The following is a 25,048-nucleotide window of genomic DNA, read 5'->3' as shown; positions in this document are numbered from 1 at the left end:
AGAAGGTAACAATGTGACTGGGTCACAGAAACAAAGCACTTATTTTTAGACAATTTTTAATTGTGGCCCAGATGTCAGCATGCTCACAAGACAATGCACATATTAAATGCTATTCATCCAGTCGGCCCTCACCTTGCCAATGACAGGGATATCAACAGAACCCCAGGTGTCTGCTCCCCAGTGAACCAGGCCGGAGGCAAAATCCGCAGTAACAATCCCAGCAACTGGAAAATATGGAAAGGATTGGAAGATCCATAATGAGCTCACAGACTGAAGCTATGAATGTTCAGACAGCATAATTTTACCCAAAGTACTGTATCTAAATTCAAATTTTAAATAATAGCAAATTGATTTCATATATTTCTCAATACCATAACAAAAATAAACAATTTTCATAGAAGTAGTAACTAGACATTGAATTCTTGAAACATGCACAAATTATTTTAAACAAGAATGTTTTTCAAGTTAATGCATCCAAGGTGAACACATACTGAAATCAAATGTTTAGTGCAACTAAACAAAATGCTTCCAAAAAAAAAAAGATTTTTTTTGCTGTAATTGGTTAGTTTGGTAGCTCAACAAAATGAATTCAATGAAGCACTGACATGTTGGAGACGTGGGTTATTTGTCACACTTACCACCTAGCCCAATTTTCCACATTATCATAACCACTTATTAACAGATGCTGTCTGATCAGATGCTTTTTGCCAGCAATTGTGTTTTTATTTCTCCTTTTCCAGAACATTTGATCTCAGCTATGTCTCTCAGGAGGACGGCAAGTGGGGCCCCTCCAGAGGGCAAAACTGCAGAGCAAGCGAAGCCACCAGGCAAGCACTGCATAAAAGGTGCAACTACAGAGCACTGCAATTCACCTGGGATCATTCATTGTTAGTGTAAACTGGATAGACAGGAGATCAGGTAGGAAGTATTTAAAAAAAAACTTTTCTAATTAAATTTATAAATATATGACAAAGCATCTCATTCAAATGAAAAATATGATTTCTTAACATGCAAAGACCTGCATCATTCTTAAACAGTTTCAGCTATGTATAGGATTTTGGCATAATGTAGAAAAAGCAATTTTCCATTTGCAGTTTCTGGAGCTTAAATCAAAGGACAATGATTCTTTACGTTCTGGCTCTCTGCTCTTACCTCCACAGTAAATAGCAGTACTATCTTTCTAAATCTATCAGCAGCATAAAGTAGCAGTCCACACTAAGAAGCTGCACTGGCCTACACAGTTCAATATTTGACTTTTCCTTCTCCCCCTCCTCAATATTTGACTTTTCCCTCTCCTCCTTCTGAGAAAGGGTTCGGTTGTTGTCCAATGCCTCAACCCAGCCAAGCTCAGACAGTTTCCAAGGAAGGGAAGTTATAAGTACAAAGCAATCGCTAACATCAACACGTGATGCATCACCTTAATAATGAACGCTCTTTGAAACACAACTCTGCAATATAAGACCATCCCAGTAGTATAGGAACCAAATGTTCATTGTAGAATATTCGTATCACAGAACTCACTGTAATACTTTGTAAAAAAGAAAAAACAAAAGTCAGTCAGATCATGCATGATGGAAGTAACTGAAATCCGCCATAAGGCCTCATTTGATAAATTTAAACAGAATGCCAAGAACTTAAAGCCACATGGCCAACCAATTGGGAACTTTTCTTTCAGATGTCCTGGTTAAAATACATAGGGGTGAATTTTGACCCCCATCGGGAGGGTTGTGCTGGGGCAGGTGGGAGCTTGCGCGAACCCAATCGACACCCCCAGTCGGGTGCGTGCCGCCATTTTACATGAGCGGGCCAATTAAGGCCCGCCCAGCATGACGCTCACTGGGAAGTGCTGAGCGCTCCCTGTGCAGGCTGCGGGGGAGGGGGGACTCACTGAGTTACGAGTGCGCTCTTTCACGTATGCATGGAGGGATATTTGTTTAAGATTAAAATTTCTAAATAAAGTATTTTAAAACTTTTAAAACATGTCTCCTCGTGTGACAGTGTCACATGAGCTGGGACATAGCAAATGATTTTTAAAAATTTTTTATTGCATTTTTAAAACACATCATGAAACCTCATCCCACCCGTGGATGAGGTTCCATGAAAAATGCGGAGGCCGCCTGGGCTCTTCACCTACCCGCTAACTTTAGGGTTGGACGGGCAGCTCATTTAACTGTTTAAATTAGCTTTTAACAGGTCTTAATAGGCCTTTGACAGTTTGGTGGGCGCACAGCCAAGTCGGCTGCACACCTGCCGAACTGAAAATCCAATGATGCACAGTGATGTCAGGACGCCCGCCAGACATCATCGCGCGTCATTTTACACGTCGGCCAGCCGGAGAATTCAGCCCATGGTGTTCATTTGGAGATTTTTTTGGAAAACATCTGCACTCTATTAAAAATTTTCAGTACCTGCACTACCTGTCCACAAACTTCACTTCCTGTTGTCACAATTTTGGGCCACATTTTAATCTCAATTTTTGACATTTTAATTGCCTAGGTCATCAGGTTTAATACAAATTCCCTACGTAAACAGGTCCTAGTGGCACTGTAGTTGCAGATTACAGGGCACCAGGTGGTGTTGTTGCCCCACTGTATCATGTACCATAGGGTCATCTGATGCACAGTGAGCAGTGCCACAGGAAATCTACTAGCATTTCACAGTAATCATGGGTTTATTGACTATGTTCCTCCTGGCAAAAGAGGGGAGGAAACCATGATGTTATTCTTTACCTCATAAGAGGAGCTCCAAGGTAAGGAGATTTCAGCTGGGCTTTTATCATACAACCATAGTCCACACAATTTTTAAATCAAAGACTGCTATTTGTAGATCGTTAAAAACAATTTTATTGCTTTCATTTCTAAAATAGTTCATTATTTTAATGAGGACTTTTAAAATAAAAATGTCAGTTGTGGAGTTACGTGGATTTAAAATAATGAGACATACAACTGTGCGGGAATTATGGGTGCCAACCTGCATCCTACATCTCCATGTCACCACAACTTCCCTGCTGCTACACCGGCATACTCGTTCTGCCATGCTGCTTCAACTCTGATCATTTTCATTAAAATGATTCAACTGTGCGTAGCTCTGTGTCTGGCCCCAATTCAGCTGGTTTATCTGGGCCCTTTTACCAATGCATTTCAAAATTCTCTTTTTTTTAGTATCAATAAATGTAAATACTGCCAGATTTAGCCTAAAAATTCATAAAATATATGACTTTCGGGTTTTAAAATGTAATTGCAAACTAAACCAAATATAATTCTTACTGATATCTCCTTTTTTTGATAAACATGGAATGATGAAAAATAACTCACTTAGGCCTATAGCACACAACCAACTGAGAGTGTGATCAGCATCAGGAAGTGAAAAGGACAAAAAAATACATCAGCATGTTCCAAATATTTTATTGAAAGAGGTTTCTTGCTCATACTTGGAAGCATTGAAGAACCTGCTGAACTCTATAAGCCCCGGATTGTGGCAATTCCCCATAAACATAAAGAAATGACCATTATGCATTTGGGTCTATTTCAGGCTCTAACCAACATGGGGCATATTTCCACTTCAGTTCAGCAGGGAGGTTGATGACTTGTATTTTATGTTTCTGAGTATACAGTTCAAAATTGCTCAAACTACGTTTACCACATAAAGGAAAGGCTGAACATAAGCAAATTTAGCTCCCTCAATTGAAGCCCCTCAGTAATTTTTCAAAAACAAGCTTTTAATTTCTCCCTTGGACGATTGTTTTGTGAAAGGCACAACAGTGAAATAGTTTAGATGTTTGCTGCAAAATTCAGTTCAGGAAAAGTGTGGCCAGCAAACCACCTTATTTAGAATGGTTCTCCAGTGGTGCAGACCCCATTCAGGCACTTTTGCTTAGAGCAAAGTGCGAGCGATGCTGGAAATCTGAAGTGGGGTATTTCTGTTCTTGTTTTTATGTGCACTATCTTAGCCATTATTTTCATCTTTCCATAACATGGCTCGAATGAAGCAAATAGTTTAGACTTAACCTCACTGACATAATGGGCCATCACTTCCAAATAGCGTCAGAAAGAGATGGCCTTCACAAATTAGAGGAAATAAATACATACTTAACTGCCCTTGAAAATTACGCTGACCCTTTCATTCACCGGAGCTGCTTGGGGCCTGCAGCAAAAGACTCCTCACAGGCCCCAGCGAAGTGCAGCTTCAGCAGGCTCAAGGAGGCCATGCCCCCTTTTATTAATGGCACTAGCTGCTGTAAAACAAATAAGTTTAAAGGGGGATATCAGGGGTGGGGGTTGGGGTTGTGGGTGGGAGTGGGGTGGGGAGTCCCTTGGGGTTGGTCTGGGTGTTTACAATAGTTACCCAGAAGTTAGAAGAGGCTTTAATTCTTCTCACTTTTTCTCAGCAACTATTGGTGTAATCCTGGCGGAACCATCTGAAGTTTGCAATTTAAACCACATTTTCGGATTTTCCCCAGAGCAGAGCAGACCAGTGGAAGTGTGCACCTCTGGGCAACTGCCAAGTAAACACTTACCTGGGAACTTCCAAGAGAGATTCCCCGCTCATCTGTGGGGTACCCCCCAAATCTAACATTGCAGGGCTCAGAGATTACAGTCCAAAACAGAAGCTGAACCATGCATTAAAAGATCCCTATAAAGTTTTCAAAGCTGCAATAATCTGACAGTGTTGTACGCAAGTATTACATGAATCTTCTCCTCTTCTTTAGCAGTCCCTCGGAATTGAGGATGACTTCCTTCCACTCTGGCTCGATGGGTTCTGAGGTGGCTGAAAAGTCAACTATGCAGGTAGGTGATGCTTGAAGGATCGGGTAGACGAACGTTTGGAAGTTTGTGTTCTCTCTCCAATGCCTCAATTCGTATTTCTGTATTCCTGATGAAGTCTCTCAATGTGTTTGGTGCCTTCCCGAATGAACCTTCGCCATTTTGGGTGGTCACAGGACAGGGACTCCCATGAGTCAGTGAGGATGTTTGACCTCTTCAGGGATGCTCCGATGACATCTCTAAAGAGACTCCCCCTGGGAGTCTCCTGCCGCAGCCTAGCTCCGAGCAGAGCAGTTGCTTTGGGAATCTGGTGCCAAGCATACAAATGACATGCACTGTGATGGCAAGGGTGGCTACATCCTATGTAAAGTTTTCCAGTTAATTCTTAGGTAAAGTAACAGTTGCAATGATAGTTTTAACATGATATGTGTATATTAAAATAAATGATCTTGGGAAGCATTTTCAGGAACATTTTTGCTTCATGTCACAGGAGTGTAACTGAGAAAATAACACATTTTAATTAAAAATGGTGTCAATGATGAATTGCACTAGTTTATGCTACTGATTGGGATATGCAACAGTGAGTCAATTAATGTGGGTAAAAGTTAAAAGAGCTTAATCAGGAAAAATGATTAGGTGGCTGGAAGATGCAAATCACATTCCTTAAGCATGTCAAAACCAGCTAGGAAGAGCACATGTAAATATAGTTGCATGAAAAAAATTGTTGTCCTGGAGTGATGATTTTGCCAACCCAAATGAGCCTATAAACCTTCAGAGTCCTGGATGTAAGCAAAATCCTTCCCTGATCTACACCATATCATGTTAAATTATAGTTGTAAATATTTCTTGTCTAAAGAATTATCCTCAACTGAGGGACTTAACTCGGGACGCAATCACAATTACTATCACATTGTACATTATGTAGACTTTGCATTTAAATAGCTAATATAGGAGTGCTACACTGCAATATTAAACTCTTTATTGTAGCTTTTACAATCAAAAAAAAATGGCACGCCATAAATGAAAAGAATTTATAAATTTCCTGGGAACCATTCATAAGATAGTGAAAAAGAAAAATTTTTGTCTTGGTAAGGCAAGAATTACCCAGGCTTTTATTTATAATGTCTCTCTTCCACATATGAAAACAATTACTTAAAGATCAACTATCAGACTTCACTTAAACTGACAACCTGGGGAATGAAATCCTCAAAGTTACTTTGGCATTTTACTGTGCAACTTACTACAAGCCCAGTCAACATTCCATGAAACACTTAAGTAGGACAGCAATTCTGAATAAAAGACCCCCTGCAGAATTTCCAGCTTTGCATCTCAAGATATCATTTCTTCTAATTAACGTTATGCTATAATAAATGTGGTTTCATAGAATTTTTGCCATAGTACTGTACAAAAAAGTTAAGAGGGTAGTTTGCAAAACATTTGAGATCTTAGGCTTTTAAGTACAGGTATGAAGTACAATAGCAGAGGGGTTATGCTGAATCTTTACAAAGCTCTGGTTAAGCCACAACTAGAGCATTGCAATCTGTTCTGGTCACCACACTTTGGGAAGGATGCAAGGGTCTTTGAGATGGCACAGAGGAGACGTACCAGGATGGTTCCGGGGATGAGGGATTTTAACTACAAGGTTAGGTTGGAGAAGCTAGAGCTGTTCGCCTTGGAGGAAAGGAGATTTAGGGGAGATTTAATAGAGGTGTTCAAGATTATGACAGGTAGATGATATAGATAAAGTAGACAAAGAAAAGCTGTTCCCATTAGCTGATGGTACAAGGATTGTGGGACATAGATTTATGGTTTTGGGAAAGCGATGCAGGGGAGGATGTGATGAAAGCCTCTTTTATGCAGCAAGTGGTAATGACCTGGAACTTACTGCCTATAAAGGATGGTGGAAACAGAGACAATCAATGGTTTAAAATAAAATTGGATAGGGTCTTAAGGGAACTAAACTTGCAGGGCGGCAGGGACAGAGCAGAGGAATGAAATGGACATGGACTCGATGCCGAATGGCTTTCTTCTGTGCCACAATGACTTTATGGCTGCTGAACGCATACAGAAGAGAACAACCAGAATGACTGACAGTTTGAAAGGGACCTGATTATGAGGACAATTATGTAAATTGGATATGTGCTCACTGGAAAAAAAAAAGAGAATGTTGACAGGGATATGATTGTTGTTTTAGGTAAGGTAAGCCATGACAAGTTATTTCACCTTGTCCAGGACAGAAGGCAGAGTCTGTACTTGAAGAGGTGTGTATTCAAAATGAACCTGTGGAAACAATGGATGAAATCTTAGCCCCCAAAAACAGGGGGGTTTGTTTCAGGTGTGTTGTTGAAATATTAAGAATCTAAATCCTGACCCCAATGTGTCCATTTTCGATTTCAACAGAGATGGGTTGGAAATTTAAATATTCTACTGAGGCTGCATGCCTCATATTTAACCACCATTTTAAATTTAAGCACAGCTGGTTGAGTTTTCCAGGCCTTGGCAAAGTGGGTATCTAAAGGAAGGTGAGGACAGTTGGATCCAGCAGCTAAGTGCCTTTCTGCTTAATTGTTGGATTCAGGATACCCTGCTTCACCAACTCCCCACAAACACCTCTTGATTCTTCTAATCCTTCCCTACCGCCCCAATTCATAACGTCCTTCATGAGACCTCCTCATCTCTTCATAAAGTCTTTTTGATCTCACCCCCTGCTCTGGTCTCTGATCTCCCCAGTCCCTAGGTGCCAGGTTCCAATGCTACAGCTCTAGATCCTAATTCACCTCTTCTAGGACTCCTCGGTCTTCTCCACCTCCCCCATCACCTTGCCAAATCTTCTCTATCTCTGGACTCAGATCTTCCTCCCTCTCCCTACACCCACTCTTCCCCACCAGTGGGCTGGTGCTGAGGATCCATCCACCTGGCAGCCAGCCAGTCCATCAAAACTCTGGCTACCCATGGCTGGATATCTGAAACAAAAAAACGGTAACCATACCGTAATGGTAAACGCTGCAGGAATCTGGAAAACATGTTTCTTTTCCGGGCTTCCCGGCCTCAACCAGTGTGCCTGTTCCCTTCCTATCTTTAAATTAATATCCAGCCAATATTTCAGTGAGTGGGGGGTCAACCTATGAAACAGGGACACAGTGGAATCTGTCAGTATTGATTTGTTCAAATGCAAATTAGATAGATTTACTTCAGAAAATAGCATTTTGATTTCTAGCATGTGTAACTGAGACATGACGTGATTAAGTGTAGCATGTTTTTGAGGAACAGCTGGCTTTGAACCTACAGCTCCCAAAGCTCTCTACCACTGTGGTCTTCCTCATGTCACGTCTTGGTTTGTTGTAGACTAATTGATAGAGATTGATTAGTCAGCAACTCCAATATCATTGTATCAGTTGACTAACAAGATGGGAGAAGGCAAACTAGATGGACTTCTGTCTTTTTTCATCTATGAATTCCTAATTTATACTCATTTAAAATTTCAAAGTTTGTAACTTTTTTTTGTTGCTGATGCTGCTTTGAATTTATAAAAGGTAACTTTTAACAATGCTGGGAAATGCAAGAATGTTCTATTTTGTGTTAAGTTTGAACAGTGTGAGGAAATCTCTAGGTTGCAGCCATGACAACCATGTTGAATGTTGTATTGAAAACCCTCATCAGGGTCAAAATTCCACTTCCCTCCCTAAAAGCTCTTAGCTGAATGTATGCATGAACCCACCCCCCCCCCCACCCCCCTCCCCGCCTTTCATTCATTTCATTATCTCCAAGCAGAAAGTGAGCTTTTGAGCCAACAGTAAATCAGAAAGGAAGAGCTGACTGTAAAATATTAAATGGGCTGCAGTGCTTCATGAAGGCAACTCACCACCACCTTCTCAAGGGCAATTAGGGATGGGCAATAAATGCTGGCCCAGCCAGTGGCGCCCACATCCCTTGAATGAACGAAAAGAATTAAAACTAGAAACTGGATTAGCATTCTCAAAAAAAAACCATGAAAAATGGTGACTGGAAAAGTTGCAAAATGATTGAAAAGCTGAGAGGAGGTGGTAACACCTCTGGCCACGTAAATATAATTTGATAATAAACAGGTCTGATTGTAAGATTAGAAATATGGTTGTATTTCTTTTGGCAAAATGCATCGTTTGTGCCATTTTAAGCGGGAGTGTCTGCTAACTATAAAAATCAATGAAATCTTGGTAGCTAGCCAGCTGTTGGCCACTTTTGTTTATTTACTGCTTGCTGTGTGCACATCTCCCAAATAGTGTGTCAATGTCACTTCAAATGAGGAAATGTATCACCACTGCCTAACAGATGTCAACTGCCAAATTCACATAGGTGACATGAACACTTAATGTTATGACCTAGTTGCAAGGAGACAGAGCTAATAAGTTTGGGAATACCTACCCACCTGGTGGGAAATTTAGCCTTGCTTTGAATGAGAAGAGTCGCCTTTTAATAATCTACCAGGAAATCCTGACAGATCGACTGCTATTTTGAGTGGTTGCTTTGACTATTGTGAAGTTATCCTTTTTGATATTCCTTTGATCCAATTTAGACTTCAGAGATATAAACAATATATACGGGGCCCATATTACGATTTCTTTAGTGAACATCTGTTTCGCAATGCATCTGACGAACTGAGACAGGTGGAGGTGCAAGCCTATTCTTAACTATGGGAGTGAGTGAAGTTTTGAGCTGCTTTGGGAATCTCTAAGATAAAGAAATTACTGTGTATGAACTCTGTCATGTTATTTGACTTTTGCTTCTGCTAATTTTCTATCTAAATAAATATTGGTAATTTGTAGCCTGAGATACTTGGTCTGTCAAACATGTCTTGCGGTCATTGTTGTCAAACAAGTTATTTTTGCTCTTTCATCTCAAACGTTTGACACATTTCAAGATAGTAGAAACCAACAGGAGATGGGGTTATTTCGTCCCCCACAGGGGGCTTTGAATATCTGTTAGGAATCTGGCTAGTTCGCAGTTCCCATTATCTTGACAGGATTACAGTTGATTAGAAATGCAAAGTGCTGGATTTTAATGTCTTTCATTCAAGAGTGACTTTTTGAAGTTGACTCTGACACCCCCCAAGTGTAGAATTCCATGAGTGACATGTCAGCAGGCCTGCAGTGCAATCCATACAAGTTCCAGAGTAGGTCAACTTACAGTCTCAGGCATCAGGTGTCTCGTGGCAGCCATTCTGGTCAGTGTCTTTCCTTGTATTTGTTTTAAAAGAAGAGGCCCTTTTTAAACAGTTCAGTATGTTTTTTGGATCTCACTGTCACAATTCACCATCCTTGCAACACTAGGGGCAGAATTTTTGAGAGATCAGGGACTGAATCGGAGGCAGGTGGGTCCTCAACGTGGTGCCACCGGCCTCTGTGCCATTTTTAGGGGAGGCCAGCCCGGGGCTGGACCAATAAGCCCAACAATTGCCATTAATCAAATGTAATCATGAGGCCTATTAAGGTCCTATTCCCACTCTGACTAAGATTTCCAGATGGTGATGCAAGCAGTCAACATCAGCCTGGACCATGTCCAGGCCTGAGGTGTGCTCAGGGCACGAAGGGACAGAAGCTGCAACTGTTCACATGATGACCCCACCCCCTCTGGGCCCACAATGGCTGCTGGCCATTCTCTGGAGGGGTAGCCCAGGCCACTGTTGCATTTTATATTAAAAAAATTAAACTTATCTAGCCTTCACCCCACTGTCTGCATTCTCACAAGGCCGCTGGCCATTCTTTGAAGGGGTTGCCCCTCCAGGGTTCTAACCAGGCTGCTGTTGTATTTTATAAAAGAAAGTAAACTTACGAGGCCCTCTTCTCACTGTCTGCATTCTCACATCAGCAGCTCCCAATCCCAGCCAGTGGGGTTGTTGATCTCCAAGTATCAGTGGGCCTTCCATTGGCTTTTCAGCATCAAGAACCTGTCAGCCATCCTGGATTGAATGGTGAGCCCATTCACCCTGGCCTATGATTGACTGAAGCTTTTAAAATTATAGTGAGCCTGTGCAAAGCATGTTGTGCAGTGTCAGGACATTGAACAAGCCCCCATTTCCAGTTTCCAATCCCTGATTAAAAATTCTGGCCTAGGAGACACAGACATAAGGTTCTGGACATCAAAGGAAATTTGATGGGAAATAAATTGGCAGGGTTACAAGGATTGAGTGGGGGAATGGGATGAATTAGGCTGCTCAGTAGCAAGCTGGCATGAACTTGATGAGCTGAATGGCCTCGTTCTGTGCCATAACGATTCTACGACTCTAAAAGACACCCAGCTTGTTCAAACTTTCCTAATATGTATACTCAAGCATTTCTGATATAATCTTTGTAAATCTTCTCTACTCTCCCTAGTGGCTGTATATCTTTTTCATAATATGGTGACCAAAACTGCATGCAGAACTCCAGGGGAAGAAATTTCCGGTTGGCAAGCAGGGGCTAGGCCCACTCGCCAATGGGTAAAATGATGCACAGTGATGTCAGGCTGGCATCCCAACGTCTCCACGCGTCATTTAGATTTTCAGTTCGGCGGGCGTGCAGCAGATTCGGTTGTGCACCCAATCTGTCAAAAGCCTTATAAGGCTTCTTTAAAAACTAATTAAAACAGTTAAATGAGCTGCCCATCCAACCTTAAGGTTGGCAGGTGGGTGAATAGGCCAGGTGGCCTTTGCATTTTCCATGAAACCTCATCCATGGGCAGGATGAGGTTTCATGATGTGTTTTAAAATTCAATTAAAATTATAAAAAAGATTCACTGACATGCCCCAGCTCATGCGACACCGTCACATGAGGGGACAAGTTTTTTTTCCTTAATTTACATTTTAAAATCTTAAACTGATCTCCCTGAGGCTCAAGTGCCTCAAGGAGATTTCTGCCCTCTTCTGCGCGTACGCACGAAAGAGCGCAGGACCCGACTCAGGGAATTCCACCCGGCCCCCCACCCCCACACGGAGTGCTCAGCGCTTCCGAGCAGGCCTTAATTGGTCTGCCCACATAAATTGGCGGCGTGGACCCGTTTGGGGGCACCGATCGGGTTTGTGCTCGCTCCCGCACAACCCCCCCCCAACGGGGGGAAAATTCAGCCCCAGGTGTGGTCTGACTAAAATTAGATTTGGCTGGTTGTATCTACAGAAATTGTCTAGCACAACTTCTCTACTTTCCAATTCTATCCCTCTAGAAATAAAGCCTAATGTTTAGTTTGCTTTTTTTACGGCCATGCTAACCTGTGGTACAACTTTTAGCGATTGGTGTATTCATACTCTGGAATCCCTTTGTTCCTCTACCCCACTTAAACTCTCACTTTCCAAGTAATAGTGACCTCCCTGTTCTTCTTACAAAAATGTACTGCCTCACATTTTTTGTGTTGAACTTCATTTGCCAATTATTTGCCCATTCTGCAAGTTTATTAATATCCTCCTGTAATTTGTCACAGTTCTCTTCAATGTTATCTCCCCACCCCAAAATTTGGTGTCCTCCAAAAATTTAGAAATTGCATTTTTGAATCTAAAGTACAAATCATTAATGTAAGTCATGAACAGCAGTGATCCCTGCCCTAATCCTTGTGGAACACCACTTTCCATCTTCTGCCAGCCTGAATATCTACCCTCTATTCCCAATCGCTACTTTCTGTCTTGAAGCCAGCTAGCAATCTATGCTGCCACTTGTCCTCTCACTCAGCATGCCATGAACTTATTCATTAGTCTATTATGGGCACCTTATCGAAGGCCTTTTGAAAATCCAGATAAATTACATCTACTACATTACCATTGTCTACTCTCTGTTTCCTCTCCAAAAAATACAATGAGATTGGTCAAGCAAGATTCTCCCTTTGGAAACCCACACTATTTCTCAGTATATTTTTCTTTATTTTATAAATACATTTTTCTATTCTCTCCTTTAATAGGGATTCTATTGTTTTCCCTACCAATGATATTAACCCTGACTGGTTTATAACTCCCTGAGCATGTTCTGACTCTTTTCTTAAATATAGGAATTACGTTATCATAAACTAACAACCTTTGCACAATGTTGTGTGAATTAAATCAGCATTCACATAGGGAGTCTTCTTCAGGTTTTATTTTGTGAAAAACAAATTCAGTGTTTGATGCAAGAACATTGCTTTCAATTTGTCTATTTGAGCCTTTGACTTATTTCAGAGACAAGTCTGTATTTCCAGAGACAACAGCATAAGCAATAGTTTCTAAATTCTCTAATATAAAATGAATGGAGGGTTTGATTATTTTTTTTTTAAAAAACTGGCAAAACTGGGTTAAAAATATATAATTTCTTCCTGTTCCCAATCCATTATATTTTATTTGCCCACTAACCACATTTTTTCCCCAGCTAAGACAATGGACCTTGACTTGGTCATTGGGAGGTGATTTAGAGTTGATTCAGCAACAGATGCTTCCTCATTTCCTGCAGAGAAGCAGTAGTCTCTGCTCAGCACTTCCTCCGGATGACATGGCCAAGATCAATAATTTGATATGTGAGGAATCACAGCACAGAACCACAGAATCACTGCATGGGACTAAGCACTGCAGAACCAATGATTAATCATTAAGGCAGTAAGTTAATATTCAAATGTAGTATATTTCCAGATACATCATTCAACTCACTGATTCATCTGTTCAGTTTAAAAAAAATACTTTTGAAGACCTAAACAGGAACTTTAACTTCTGAAGCAATATATTTTCTTGATCTTTGTTAATATATTAAAGACCTAGATTTGGGAGAGTAGGGCATAATTTCAAAATCTGCAGATGACATGAAACTTAGAAATATTGCGAACTATAGGGTGATAGAGGCAGACTTCAAGAGGACACAGACGGACTGGTGGAGTGGGTGGATATGTAGCAGATGAAATTTAATGCAGAAAAGTGTGAAGCGCTACATTTTTGCAGGGAGGAGGAAAGGCAATGCAAAATAAAGGGTACAATTTCAAAAGGGGTGAGGAGCAGAGGGACCTGGGGGTATATGCTTACAAATCATTGAAGGTAGTAGCGATGGTTAGAAAGTGGTTAATAAGGCATACAGGATCTCGGGTGTTATAAAAATGGCATGGAGGAAAAAAGCACAGAAATTATGCGAACCTTCCTGGTTCAGCCTTAACTAAGGTATTGGGTCCAATTCTAGGCACCGCACTTTAGGAAGAATGTGAAGGCACTGGAGCGGGTGCAGGATAGACTTCTAAGAATGATTCCAGGAGTGAGACACTTCAGTTACAGCCATCGATTGGAGAAGCTGGGGCTCTTCTTAGAGAAGGAATGGTTGAGTGAAGATTTGTTTGGATAGGGAGAAACTGTTCCCATTGGCAGAAAGGTTGAGAACCAGAAGACACTGATTTTAAGGGGAATGGCAGAAGAACCAAAGGTGACACGAGGAAGAACTTTTTTTTTTAAATGTAGCAAGTGGTTAGGTCCTTGGATGCACCCCCTGAGTGGCTGGTGGAGGCAGATTCAATCATGACTTTCAAAAGGGAAGTGAATAATTATCTGAATGGAAAACACTTATCAGGCTACAAAATAAAGGCAGAGGGAGTGGGACTAGTTGAGTTGCTCTTGCAGAGAGTTGGCAGGGACCCCATAGGTTGAATTACCTCCTTCTGTCCTGTGACCACCCTATGATTGTACTTGAACCATCTTCTCCTTAAAGACAGACCATCGTTTGATTATTGTTTTGCCTGCCAACCTTTGATGGCAATTTACCTGGGATTGATGCATTCTCATCCGAGAGGCCAAGTGGCCTACTCCTGCTTCTAATGTGTATGTAGAACTTGTACGTTCATCCCATAGAAATTGGCCCTCCTCCAATTAGGTGTTTTAACTATAGATTGCTCCTTGTCCTTTTCAATTGCTAATCTAAACCTTATGATATAATGATCACTGTTCTCTGTTCTCCTAAAGACACTTGAACCAGATCCTGCAATGCCTCTTTCCTTTCTGGGCCAGAAATAAACTACTCAAGAAAGCCCTCTTGAAAGCACTTCAGAAAATCTTCGCCCTCTCTGCCCTTTACAACAGTCTATATTACAATAATTAAAAGCCCCCCATTGTCACTACTCTGCAGTTCTTCTACTCTATTTCCCTAAATATTTGCTCCTCCTTACCTTTCCCATTAGTTTGTGCCCTATAGAATGACTCCAGTAGTGTAACCATACCTCAACTGTTTCTTAACTTTAACCAGAGAGATTCTGTACTTAAACTCCCCAAGACATCCTCTCTCTCCAGCACTGTAATATTCTCCTTAATCAATAGTGTCATTCCTCTTCCTGTCTTTCCTTCCACATCTTCCTTGAACACCTTTTAAGTATGTTTAGTACACAGTTTTGCCCTTTTTTGATCCTGGTCTGCATTATCACCACAATATCATATTTCTATGTGGCTACCTGCACCTGCGGCTGACCAATCTTATTTACCACACTTTGAATGTTTACATTCGTACACCATAAACCCAAATCAGATCTTACAGCATTTCCACTCCGTGTCCCCCCGTGTCAGACACTGGTAAAACACTGGTTTCGCTTCAAATTCTGATCACTTTAGGAAGGATGTGAAAGCTTTAGAGAGGTTGCAGAAAAGATTCACAAGAATGGTTCCAGGGATGAGGGACTTCAATTACATGAAGATTAAATAAGCTGGGGCATTTTTTCTGGGGTTGGGGAGAGAAAGATGGGAGGAGAATTGACATCGGTGTTCGAACACAAGAAAAGTCTAGACAGCGTAGAAAGAGCAAAATTGTTCCCATTGGCAGAAGCGTAAAGAACCAGAGAGCACTGCTTTAAGGTGATTGGCAAACAAACCAAAGACAACAGGTGGAAAAAATTTTTATGCAGTGAGTGGTTATGATCTGGAATGCACTAGGAGCATGATAGAGGCAGATTCTATCAGGACAGCACATGGGAAACAGATAAGCACCTGAAGGGTGCAGTGCTACATGGAAAGGACGGGTGAGTGGGACTAGCTAAATTGCTCTCGCAGAGAGATGCCATGGGCTTGGGAGGCTGAATGGCCTTCTTCTGTGCTGTAACCATTCTATGATTCCAGCTAACACTGCTCCCTCAATCACCATGCAAAGCAGATGAAACAGTCATTTATCTGCTGGTGCTATCTTTTGGATGAGATATTAAACCGAGTCCATCTGCCCTCAGGTGGATGTAAAAGATCCCACAGCACAATTCAAAAGAAAGCAGGGGGCTTCTCCCAGTGTTCTAGCCACTATTTATTCTTCAGTCAACAGTAGTAACTTCCAGTAATCGCAAATGTGCAGTTAAACATGAAATCGTGAAGTTGCTGTACTTACTTGATACATGCTCACTAAACTCATCAGAAAAAGTTAGGACTTGTCCATTCCAGTGCAATTAAATTTTTACGGTGTGCTAAGTCTTAATTACTACTAATCTACCTCTCTAGCATTGAAAACTTACTTCTACAAGGGTGGAGTCTCATTACTTCAAGTTTTAATTATTGTTGGAGATATGGGAAAAAAATTATACTTTCCTGCTCTGTTATCTTTCTCTCTTAATCCCACCTTTCAATCCTGTTTTCTTTACCTGATTTGATATTGAATATTCTAACTGAACCAGGAAGTACCAGATCATTTGCACTGCTTATGATGATTTTTCAATCCGTTTGGTTAAGGAGATACATAGATGCTTCCACTGCTCACACAGATCCCTGATGCCATGTAGATGATGCTGCACTGAAGTGGTTCTCTAATTGCAGTAAAAATGCAGTGCAAAATTCCACAAAAAATCTTTAGGTGCATGCAAATTTAATTAACAGCTGGTGCTGCACATTCAACGGAGAAAAATACACCCTAATATATCATTGATGTTTGTGGGACCTTACTGTGCACAAATTAGCTACCATTTCTCTGTACATTACAACAGGAGCTATGCTCCAAAATTACTTAGTTGGCTGAGAAGTGCTTTGGGATGGCCTCAAGTCATGAAAAGTGCTATACAGATGCAAGTTCTTTCCTCTTCTTTATTGAAAATGGAATACACTTTGTCTCAGGCACAAGGCCCAGAAAAACATCACCCTACTGTGAATTATTCTTCTGTGCATTGGATATGATCTATTAGTATAGAGTTTACAAAGTTGCTCTTCAGGGAAGATGGCAAATGTGGTACGCATGCACATGGTCTTAGATGGAATAATATTATAGATGAGTGGCAATTATTAATTCCATTCACAACATGTATAAAGGCATGGGTTTCAGTTCATAGAAAAACTGTCCTGCTTCAAGAATTGCCTGTTTTGAACACCATATTAAAAACAAACAGTAATTAGATGCACAAGATCCTTAATGGGACAAAAAAAAAAGCGAATCCAAAGCAATACAATTAGTTACAGGAGGGCAGAAGGGCTGAGAGACAGAGTCTTGAAGAGAAAGTTCCAAACAAGCAATAGGAAGCAATCCCTGAAACAAAAAGTGATGAACAGCTTAAATGGGTGCCAGTTGGTGTAGTTGTGGCCAGGGTACAGGAATAATTTAATGCTGTGGGCAGCAAGTTGGATTTCTTCCACACCCTTTAGCTCAAAAGTGCGAGCCGACACTGACAGCAAGATCAACAGGGAATCTGGGACCTTAGGAAACAACAGCACAAACGGCCTATCTCCTGAACCAATGAAATTTTAGAATATAGAAAAACATCTGAACAACAGAAAATGAACTAAGATAAATTAGAGTCAAATTAGATACAAAAAAAGGGAAGGAAAGAAAGACTGGTTTGAGAGAAAGAGCAGAAATTAAAATTTAAAGAAAAAATAAAGTTCAAAATCCTCTGGGAATAATTTACTACCTGCAGAACTGATAATCCACATCTTCAACTATCCCCTTATAGGCACCGTATGCAGAAACATTAATTGTGCCATTCAGAATCCTTAAATCATTAAATGCCAGCCCTAACCTTCTGTGGAGAGTTTAATTTGTTTTAACAGTGAAAAATCAGCAATTTCTTAAAACTCATAGGATGAGTGATGGTGAGCTCCAGTTTTTTCGTAAGTCTACAGCAAAGTGGTCCAAATTGCCCAGAAATATGTGGTGATTCACAGCTCATGGGCTCTCTTCCTTGCCACAAATTGCTCATTTTCTTTTTAAATAAACAATAATAACTGCATGTGCCAATTTTTCCAGCGAATTCTAGACCAATATGTTTTCACATTTGCGAGCTCTTAGAAAAAAGAGACAATAAAATGATTATAGCTAGGGCTGCCTTAATTAAATATTTATTTTTAGACAGCAAAATGCAGAAACGTAGCAGGTCTGTTAACCAATCTTTCTGTGACCAGAAAGGGAAAAAAGGATGCAATCCTAGAGGGGTTGCAGGAGCAGAGTAACCTGGGTGTCTGTGTGCATAAGTCGTTGAAGATGGCAGGACAGGTTGAGAGCATGGTTAATAAAGCATACAGTATCCTAGGCTTTATTAATAGGGGCATATAGTACAAGAGCAAGGAGGTTATGTTGAACTTGTATAAGACACTAGCTTGGCCTCAGGTGGAGTACTGCATCCAGTTCTAGTCACTGCACTTTAGGCAGGATGTGAAGGCATTGGAGAGAGTGCAGAAAAGGGTCACGAGAATGATTCCAGGGATGAGGAACTTCAGCTATGTTGACAGGTTGAAGAAGTTGAGACTGTTTCCTTGGAGAAAAGGCAGCTGAGAGGAGATTTGAATGAGGTGTTCAAAATCACAAGGGGACTGGACAGAGTAGATAGGGAGAAACTGTTCCCATAAAAGGATTGAGAATGAAGGTACAGGTTTAAAGTAATTGGCTAAAGAAGCAAAAGCTGTAGAATAATGGGTAATAGTATGGTAATAAGATAGTGATGTGTATCATGATGTAACAGTGACATTGTCAGTCACCTAAAAGAGACTGAGAAGAGAAGATGGAATAGTCTGTACAAGCGAGGATGTACTTACCTAGATGCCTAGAATGTAATATAGTGCAAATAAAGGAGTTTTTGAAGAAACATACCAGAGTTAGACCTAAGTCACTCATAAGTAGTGGGAAACCTTCCCAATCCAGAACAGGCCACAAGCTCCTGGAAGAGAGATCCAAATAGTATTCATAGTAGAAACCAAGCCACAAACCAAAAGCAATATGAGAAAAACCATTTTCACGCAGCGAGTGGTTAAGATCTGGAATGTACTGCCTGAGAGTGAGGTGGAAGCAGGTTCAAATGAAGCATTTAAAAAGGGAATTAGATTGAAAAGGAAGAATATGCAGGGTTAAGGGGAGAAGGTGGGAGAATGACACTAAGTGAACTGTTCATTCAGAGAGCAAGTGCGGACACAACAGGCCAAACAGCCTCCTTCTGCACCCTAACAATTCTGCGATTCTGTGAAGTAAATTAAAACTAGAGAAGTTAGCAGGTTCTATACCAGCACCCTCTTTTATTTTCCTACTTTCAACATGGACGTGCCAAAAGAAACCACACTGAGCTCACTACATTTCAACAGAAATGATGACCATGGTCACAAGTTGTGGTTACAGTAAAAAGATAACATTTGAATTTAATTGGGATTGCAGTACATCTCTTTCATGGTGCTTAAAAGAAGCATACAATTCAGGGTTTATCACTCCCAAAAATCACTCTTTGAATCTCAGCTTTCTCTTCAATACCTCCAACTCCATCCCTTCAAACCACAACTTGCATCCACCACACACTCCCCCACCATGATCTCTTTCTTCCTCCCACCTCTCTGCTCTGCTCCCTGGCTGCGGCCTCACAGCCGTTCTCTCAATCTGGCTAGCTACCAACTGGGAAACAAAGAAAAATTCAATGAGATCCTGCTGTTCAATTCTGCACATTGCCCACATTTCCACTATGACACACCCCCGAACCCTTGTAAATATCAGAGCCCAACTTTTTGAAATCTGAATGGAATATAAAAGTATCTTCAGCTATGTGATGTATGGCATCAAGTTTTACTGCATGTGATTTACTAGGAGGCAAGGGGTCAGGGTAGGGGAGAGGTTTTGGAAATCCAAGGTGATTTCAGTGCTATGTGGCTGACTGGCTAAATTTACTTGAACCTGGGCAGAAATTACACCACAGACAGAGGATTTATCCACTCAGCCGATACAGGCTTCTGTGGATTTTTAAAAAAGTGACATACAATTGTACTCTGTGCACACAAGAAAATATACATGTAGCTAATCTGACATTAAAGGTTGTGCTTCAAGCTTATACTTCTAGACTTCTGCCAATGCAACTCTTGAACCAGTCACTGATCAGTGTATATGAGTAGCTCACACAGTTATTTATCAAATACAGTCTTCCTTCATGGTCTCTGCTCATTAACGCCCTTCCCACCACCTATGTTGAATGCAACATAACCAAGATCAAAACATCACCTCAAAGAACAATTGCATCATGCCGGCATCCTGCCGCACTGTAACACCACAGACCACACTGTAATCCCCAAAACATAGAAGACATAGAAACAACAGAAATCAAAAACACCAAAATAAAAATGTCCAATGGGGAAAAAAAATTCTGCATGAACACAGAAGGCCACAGCAGGCATTTCTGAAATAGGCAAGATGTTTCCAAACCTGACAGAGTGACACATGGTCAATCATGAGACAAAGGGACAAACTATATACATAGCATGTTTCATCCAAATCTTTAATTTTATCAACTGTGTTTACACAGAAAGACAGTAAATATAGCACCTCTGGCTAAAATAGATGAGGGATAGTTTGTAAAGGTTTGATGGTTGTGGGAAGCTTTGCTCTTGTGAGCAAAGTTTCAAGCAAATTTTATACATAACTTTTCAGAGTACAAACAGCATTTTCCTCTGCGTCCTTCACTGACTACAATCTTAGTAATGATCTGAAGCTTTGTTACCTTATTGCCCCTCCCATCGCATCTGTCAGATAGTATTAACCTGGATAAGGATGAATAAGAAATTAGCTGAAGGGTACGGAGCAGCAGAAACTTGTTTGGAGCTACATGTGTGTTCAGTGCATGCCTCAGGGATTGCTACTGGGATCCTTACTTTACTCATTTACATAAATAAGCTGCATTCAGGAGCCCAGTGGAAATTGATCAAATTCTCAGAACATAACCAACAGAAGCAGGATACTATAGGACAGCAGCTTGGGAATTACAAAATAAATTAGTCAGAATAGCAAAACATGCAGAACAATGGCAAATGAAATTGAATGCAGGCAAGTTAAAAAGTACTACACACAAGAAAAAAAGCGACAGAATTACCTCATGAACATTACTGAAAAGAAATCTAGAGGCTTTCAATAGATTGGACATTCAATGTATCCAATCAATGTCTATCATATAGAATGATATAAGTCAAAACAGTAGGTACAAGTCAGACAAGTCAGCCACTTTTCCATGAATGCTCCAGTAAGTTCTGATTAACAAGACACAAGGGAGAAATTCAGGCTCTTGGAGGCCATTAAAAAAATCTTTTGAGCCTGATCCCTAACATCAAAGGGCCATGAGGCTGGATTGAAGGAACTGTAGGGTTTTCATCCTTGAAGGGGTTGGGGAGGTGGGAAAAATGAGAGCTGATCTCATAGAAATACATAACTGCCACTTACACTTCTAAAGTTTTTCATATGTGCAAAGTAATATCTCACAGCACTTTAAAGAGCCCTAGATATTAAGCAGCAAGGAGATGGGGAGGAGTCAGAGAGGGTGTGTGGTAAGCTGAGGTGTAATGCACCTTTAAGAGAATGTCAGCACCTGACTGTAGGACCCAATAGCTGTGTAGTGTCGGCTACCACGTTAATGTTGGTCTAGGGTAGGGTCTGGTTGGAGAAGCACACGTGTAAATAGTATGTGCTTCATTTTATATTGGTCTCTGCGTTTGCTGTATATTGTAATCGACTTACCTGCCGACAGATAAGCGTGTAACCGGTGAGCAAAGCGACCCCATAATAAAACATAACAGGGTGAAGGCACAATAGAGAAGGCTCTCTAAAAGTGTTTTCAAAAGGGCGTAGCACAGCAGGTAAATAAGTGGCCACAGTCGGACAGCAGAGAATGAGGAGTAGGGAAGATAACAAGCTGAGCACTGGATAAATTGAGTCTTGAAGTATTAAAGTAATGGACTGAGGTTTCTGCAGTGTCGGGGGGAGGTAGATGCAGGAGGTGGGTGACTTCTCGAAGGTGGTCATCTGATCAACAAACTGGATATGATGGAGAAGAGTGGAGTTTGTGATCCAGTACTATACAAAGGTTTGGAATCTCTGGGCTTAGCTCATAAATGACCGAGAAAGTAAATTTGAAACACTACTTCAAACTTACCACTCTTGACAGTCGGACATGGACACAATGTTTCAAACTAGTAGACAGCAAGTGTAGGACTGATACCAGGAAACCTTTCAAACAAAGCATGATCTACAGGCAGAATGGATTAAAGAAAGGATAGTGGAGGGAAAAAAAAATCCTTTGTACCATTCAAGAAACAGTTAAATGATCTGATTGACATAAAAAAGCTTCATCTATATCCAACTTTGATCTTGAAAAGCTGAATTATTACAGTTGATTGATGTCCAAACCCATGCTTAGTGCATAAAATAACCCTTAACAATATTTGCTGGTAAACGTTTCCTTTTTTCTTCTCTAGGATGTTGTTCATCCTTTGAGGCAAAAGTGGCCACATTCATTATCTAAAATGTTTGGTAGGTGTTTCAATCCTCATAGAGACCGATAACCTTTAGAAAGATATTTAAATTTACGGTGGCTGACTGGAAGGATTACCCAACAAGATTAAGACTTTTACAGTAATAAGCAAACTAAAAGCAACACTTTCTAAACACTATTCAGTAGGCAACTTATGCTCTAAACTACAGAAAAGATCTCTATAAACTCTTAAAACAACTGAAAAATCCCCCTCCATGGTTATACTTTACTCTGTCCCTTAAGTGGATATTTCATTCTTTAGGAACGAGTCCAAAGCTATTCTGAGCTCCCAATGGTTTGCTTCCTTTTCCTAACCAGGTAACTTCTAATTCCCAAACCGATTCAATGAGGAACAAATTGGAGATTCTTCCCTCTAGTCAAGCTCGGCGAATCTTCCAATCTCGTTTAATTCCTCATGAACTCAGTCTCTTTAATCTGAGCGTAAGCTCCTACCTGCATTTCAAATGGTGACCGACAGGGCCAGCATCTTCTGTGCTTAAACTGCAGGACTAACTGACTCTATCTGCTCTCTCTTTCCCTCTCTTTCTCTCACCTGGATTTTTGCAGACTGACCTGCCTGAGAGGTTCAAGGATATCTTAAAAACCCTGTATCTTGATACTCCAATGGCCCATTATGGACTCTTCCTCCCTCAGAGCTCATCTCCATGGCAATATGAAGCACATGGGCCTTGTATCAAGGTAGAAATGCAAATTAGGTATCCTCTAGACCCCAAGCTTTAAAGCATAACTGTTTACAAAACCTGACATTCCTAACACCTTCCTTTCACTTGGAAACTAAGCCGTGGATTTTCTTGGAGTCATGGAGGCTTTGCAACACATGCAAAATGGCCAGACCCTGGATCCAGAAGTCCCGACCCCATATCTGTCAGAAACCATTTTCCCAATGGGGGTGGGGAGGGGGTAGTAACAGAGGTGGGACATGACTCCTACATGTTAAATACCTGAACTCAGCAGGGCCATTTTATCTCAGCGTTGTGCTCAAACAGGCCCCACTTTTTCTGGAACAAGGGCCTTATTCAACAGTGTGGGGGTAACAAATCTTTAGAGAAGTCATAAATGCTCTTTAAAGGAACATAAGGTCTGTAGAATTGTCAAGTTTTTTTAAATGGTCAACCTTCTAAAAAGTGAAAAAATCTGCCTGCCCCTGAGAGTTGAAAAGAAACATCTGCTCTAGTAGTTTCAATAGATGTTTGTTGACATAATCCTAATTGCTATCATTCTAATATTAATGATTGCCTGCTTTCCACAACCTATCATTACCACTTTGAGAGCTTGTACATTCATGGTTTGACTGAGAACTTAAATAGGTTATTAAAGCTGTCATGATGTTTAGTTATCAATACAGGGATCAAGGGATCAAGTACATGAGGGAATTTAAATGTATTGAATGGGCTTTCATGAATGAGGTTTTTTTTATATAGTGAAGTCTATAGTGGATACTTAGAATTTTATTTTATTTCATCTTAGCATGGCTCCAGAGATCTGCCCATGGTGGCCACAGGGTAAGTTGGCATGGAGGGAATAAGGGCAAAGGGTAGTGGTTGGCCTCATGAATTGGCACAAAGTTTACATAGGAGCATAAGGAACCATGGGGATGAGTGTGGGTCATGAATTTGTGTGGAGGGTATGAGGGGCCACTTGGGGTGGTGGGGGTGCATGCGTTGGCATTGATGGTATGGAGGCCATTGGGCATGAGTCAGCATGTAAGGGCATGTATAGTGGATGGAGAGGTGAGGAGGGATGAGGGCTCAAGGGCCTAATGTTTGAGAAAACAACTGGAACCAAGTCCCAGAGAACAGAGGCAGGCCTTTTAAACAGCCCACCTCGGCACTCAGCAGCCTGTGGCTGCCTCTGATCTCTGTCCAGGGGTGCTGGACTGATTCCATCCCGCACCCACCCCCAGAATGAAGATCACCCATTCAGGTTACTTTTCCCCCCAAGATGGAGGCAGTGAGCCAGGATATTTCCCGACTCTGCGTACACGCCTCAAGAGTGAAAATCCAGGCCTAACAGTCTATCCACTGCCAGCACAGCTCCTCTGGTCATTGTTTACAGGTGTGAACATCCCAGTAAAACAACTTGGGCCCTGCTTTAACCTTTAATAACCAACCCACCCAAGTTCATTGTTGGGCAGATTCAGAATAGGTCAAATGACCCTTTCATTTCTCCATTTAACCCTAAATTAAAGAGCAAGTTCTGACACAACAATCTCACAAACTTCATAGGTAACAGGGTTCCGGTGGGTGAGTAGGTGACTGCTAAGGTTGATCAGCACCCGCAAGGTTTTGCTACAAAAAGGACAGGATAATTTAGATGACTGAATTTTGGATGAGTTGCTGGCTCAGAATTTCCTCTTCTTGCATTTCTCTCCACCTCTGTTTGATTTCAAGAGCACAAGTCAGAGGTAGAGAGTTTTTTATTTGGTTGCAGCAATCCCAAGACTCAAAGTCAATATCATACTCTTAAGTGAAATCTTCAGAGTGTCCTTATAATGCTTCCTTTGACCACCATGCTAGCTCCACTCCCAGCCACTCACTAGCCTGACTTGGAAATATATCACCGTTCTTCACTGTTGCTGGGTCAAAATCCTGGAACCCCCTTCCTAACAG

General features: G+C 41.1%; 1 protein-coding gene across 2 annotated transcripts in view; it reads right to left on the bottom strand.

Annotated features, from left to right (window-relative positions):
• The window catches only part of si:ch211-212o1.2 (uncharacterized protein LOC492735 homolog), a 122,609-nt gene that overhangs the window by 42,284 nt on the left and 55,277 nt on the right, over positions 1 to 25,048 (bottom strand). For both annotated transcript variants that reach the window (XM_041191769.1, XM_041191770.1), the window contains one exon: positions 133 to 224. In XM_041191769.1, coding sequence (XP_041047703.1) covers positions 133 to 224 — 92 coding nt within the window. The remainder of the gene's footprint in view (positions 1 to 132; positions 225 to 25,048) is intronic.

Source organism: Carcharodon carcharias, chromosome 7 (genome assembly GCF_017639515.1).
Source record: "Carcharodon carcharias isolate sCarCar2 chromosome 7, sCarCar2.pri, whole genome shotgun sequence".
NCBI lineage: Eukaryota > Metazoa > Chordata > Chondrichthyes > Lamniformes > Lamnidae > Carcharodon > Carcharodon carcharias.
This window is presented reverse-complemented; position numbering and strand designations above follow the sequence as displayed.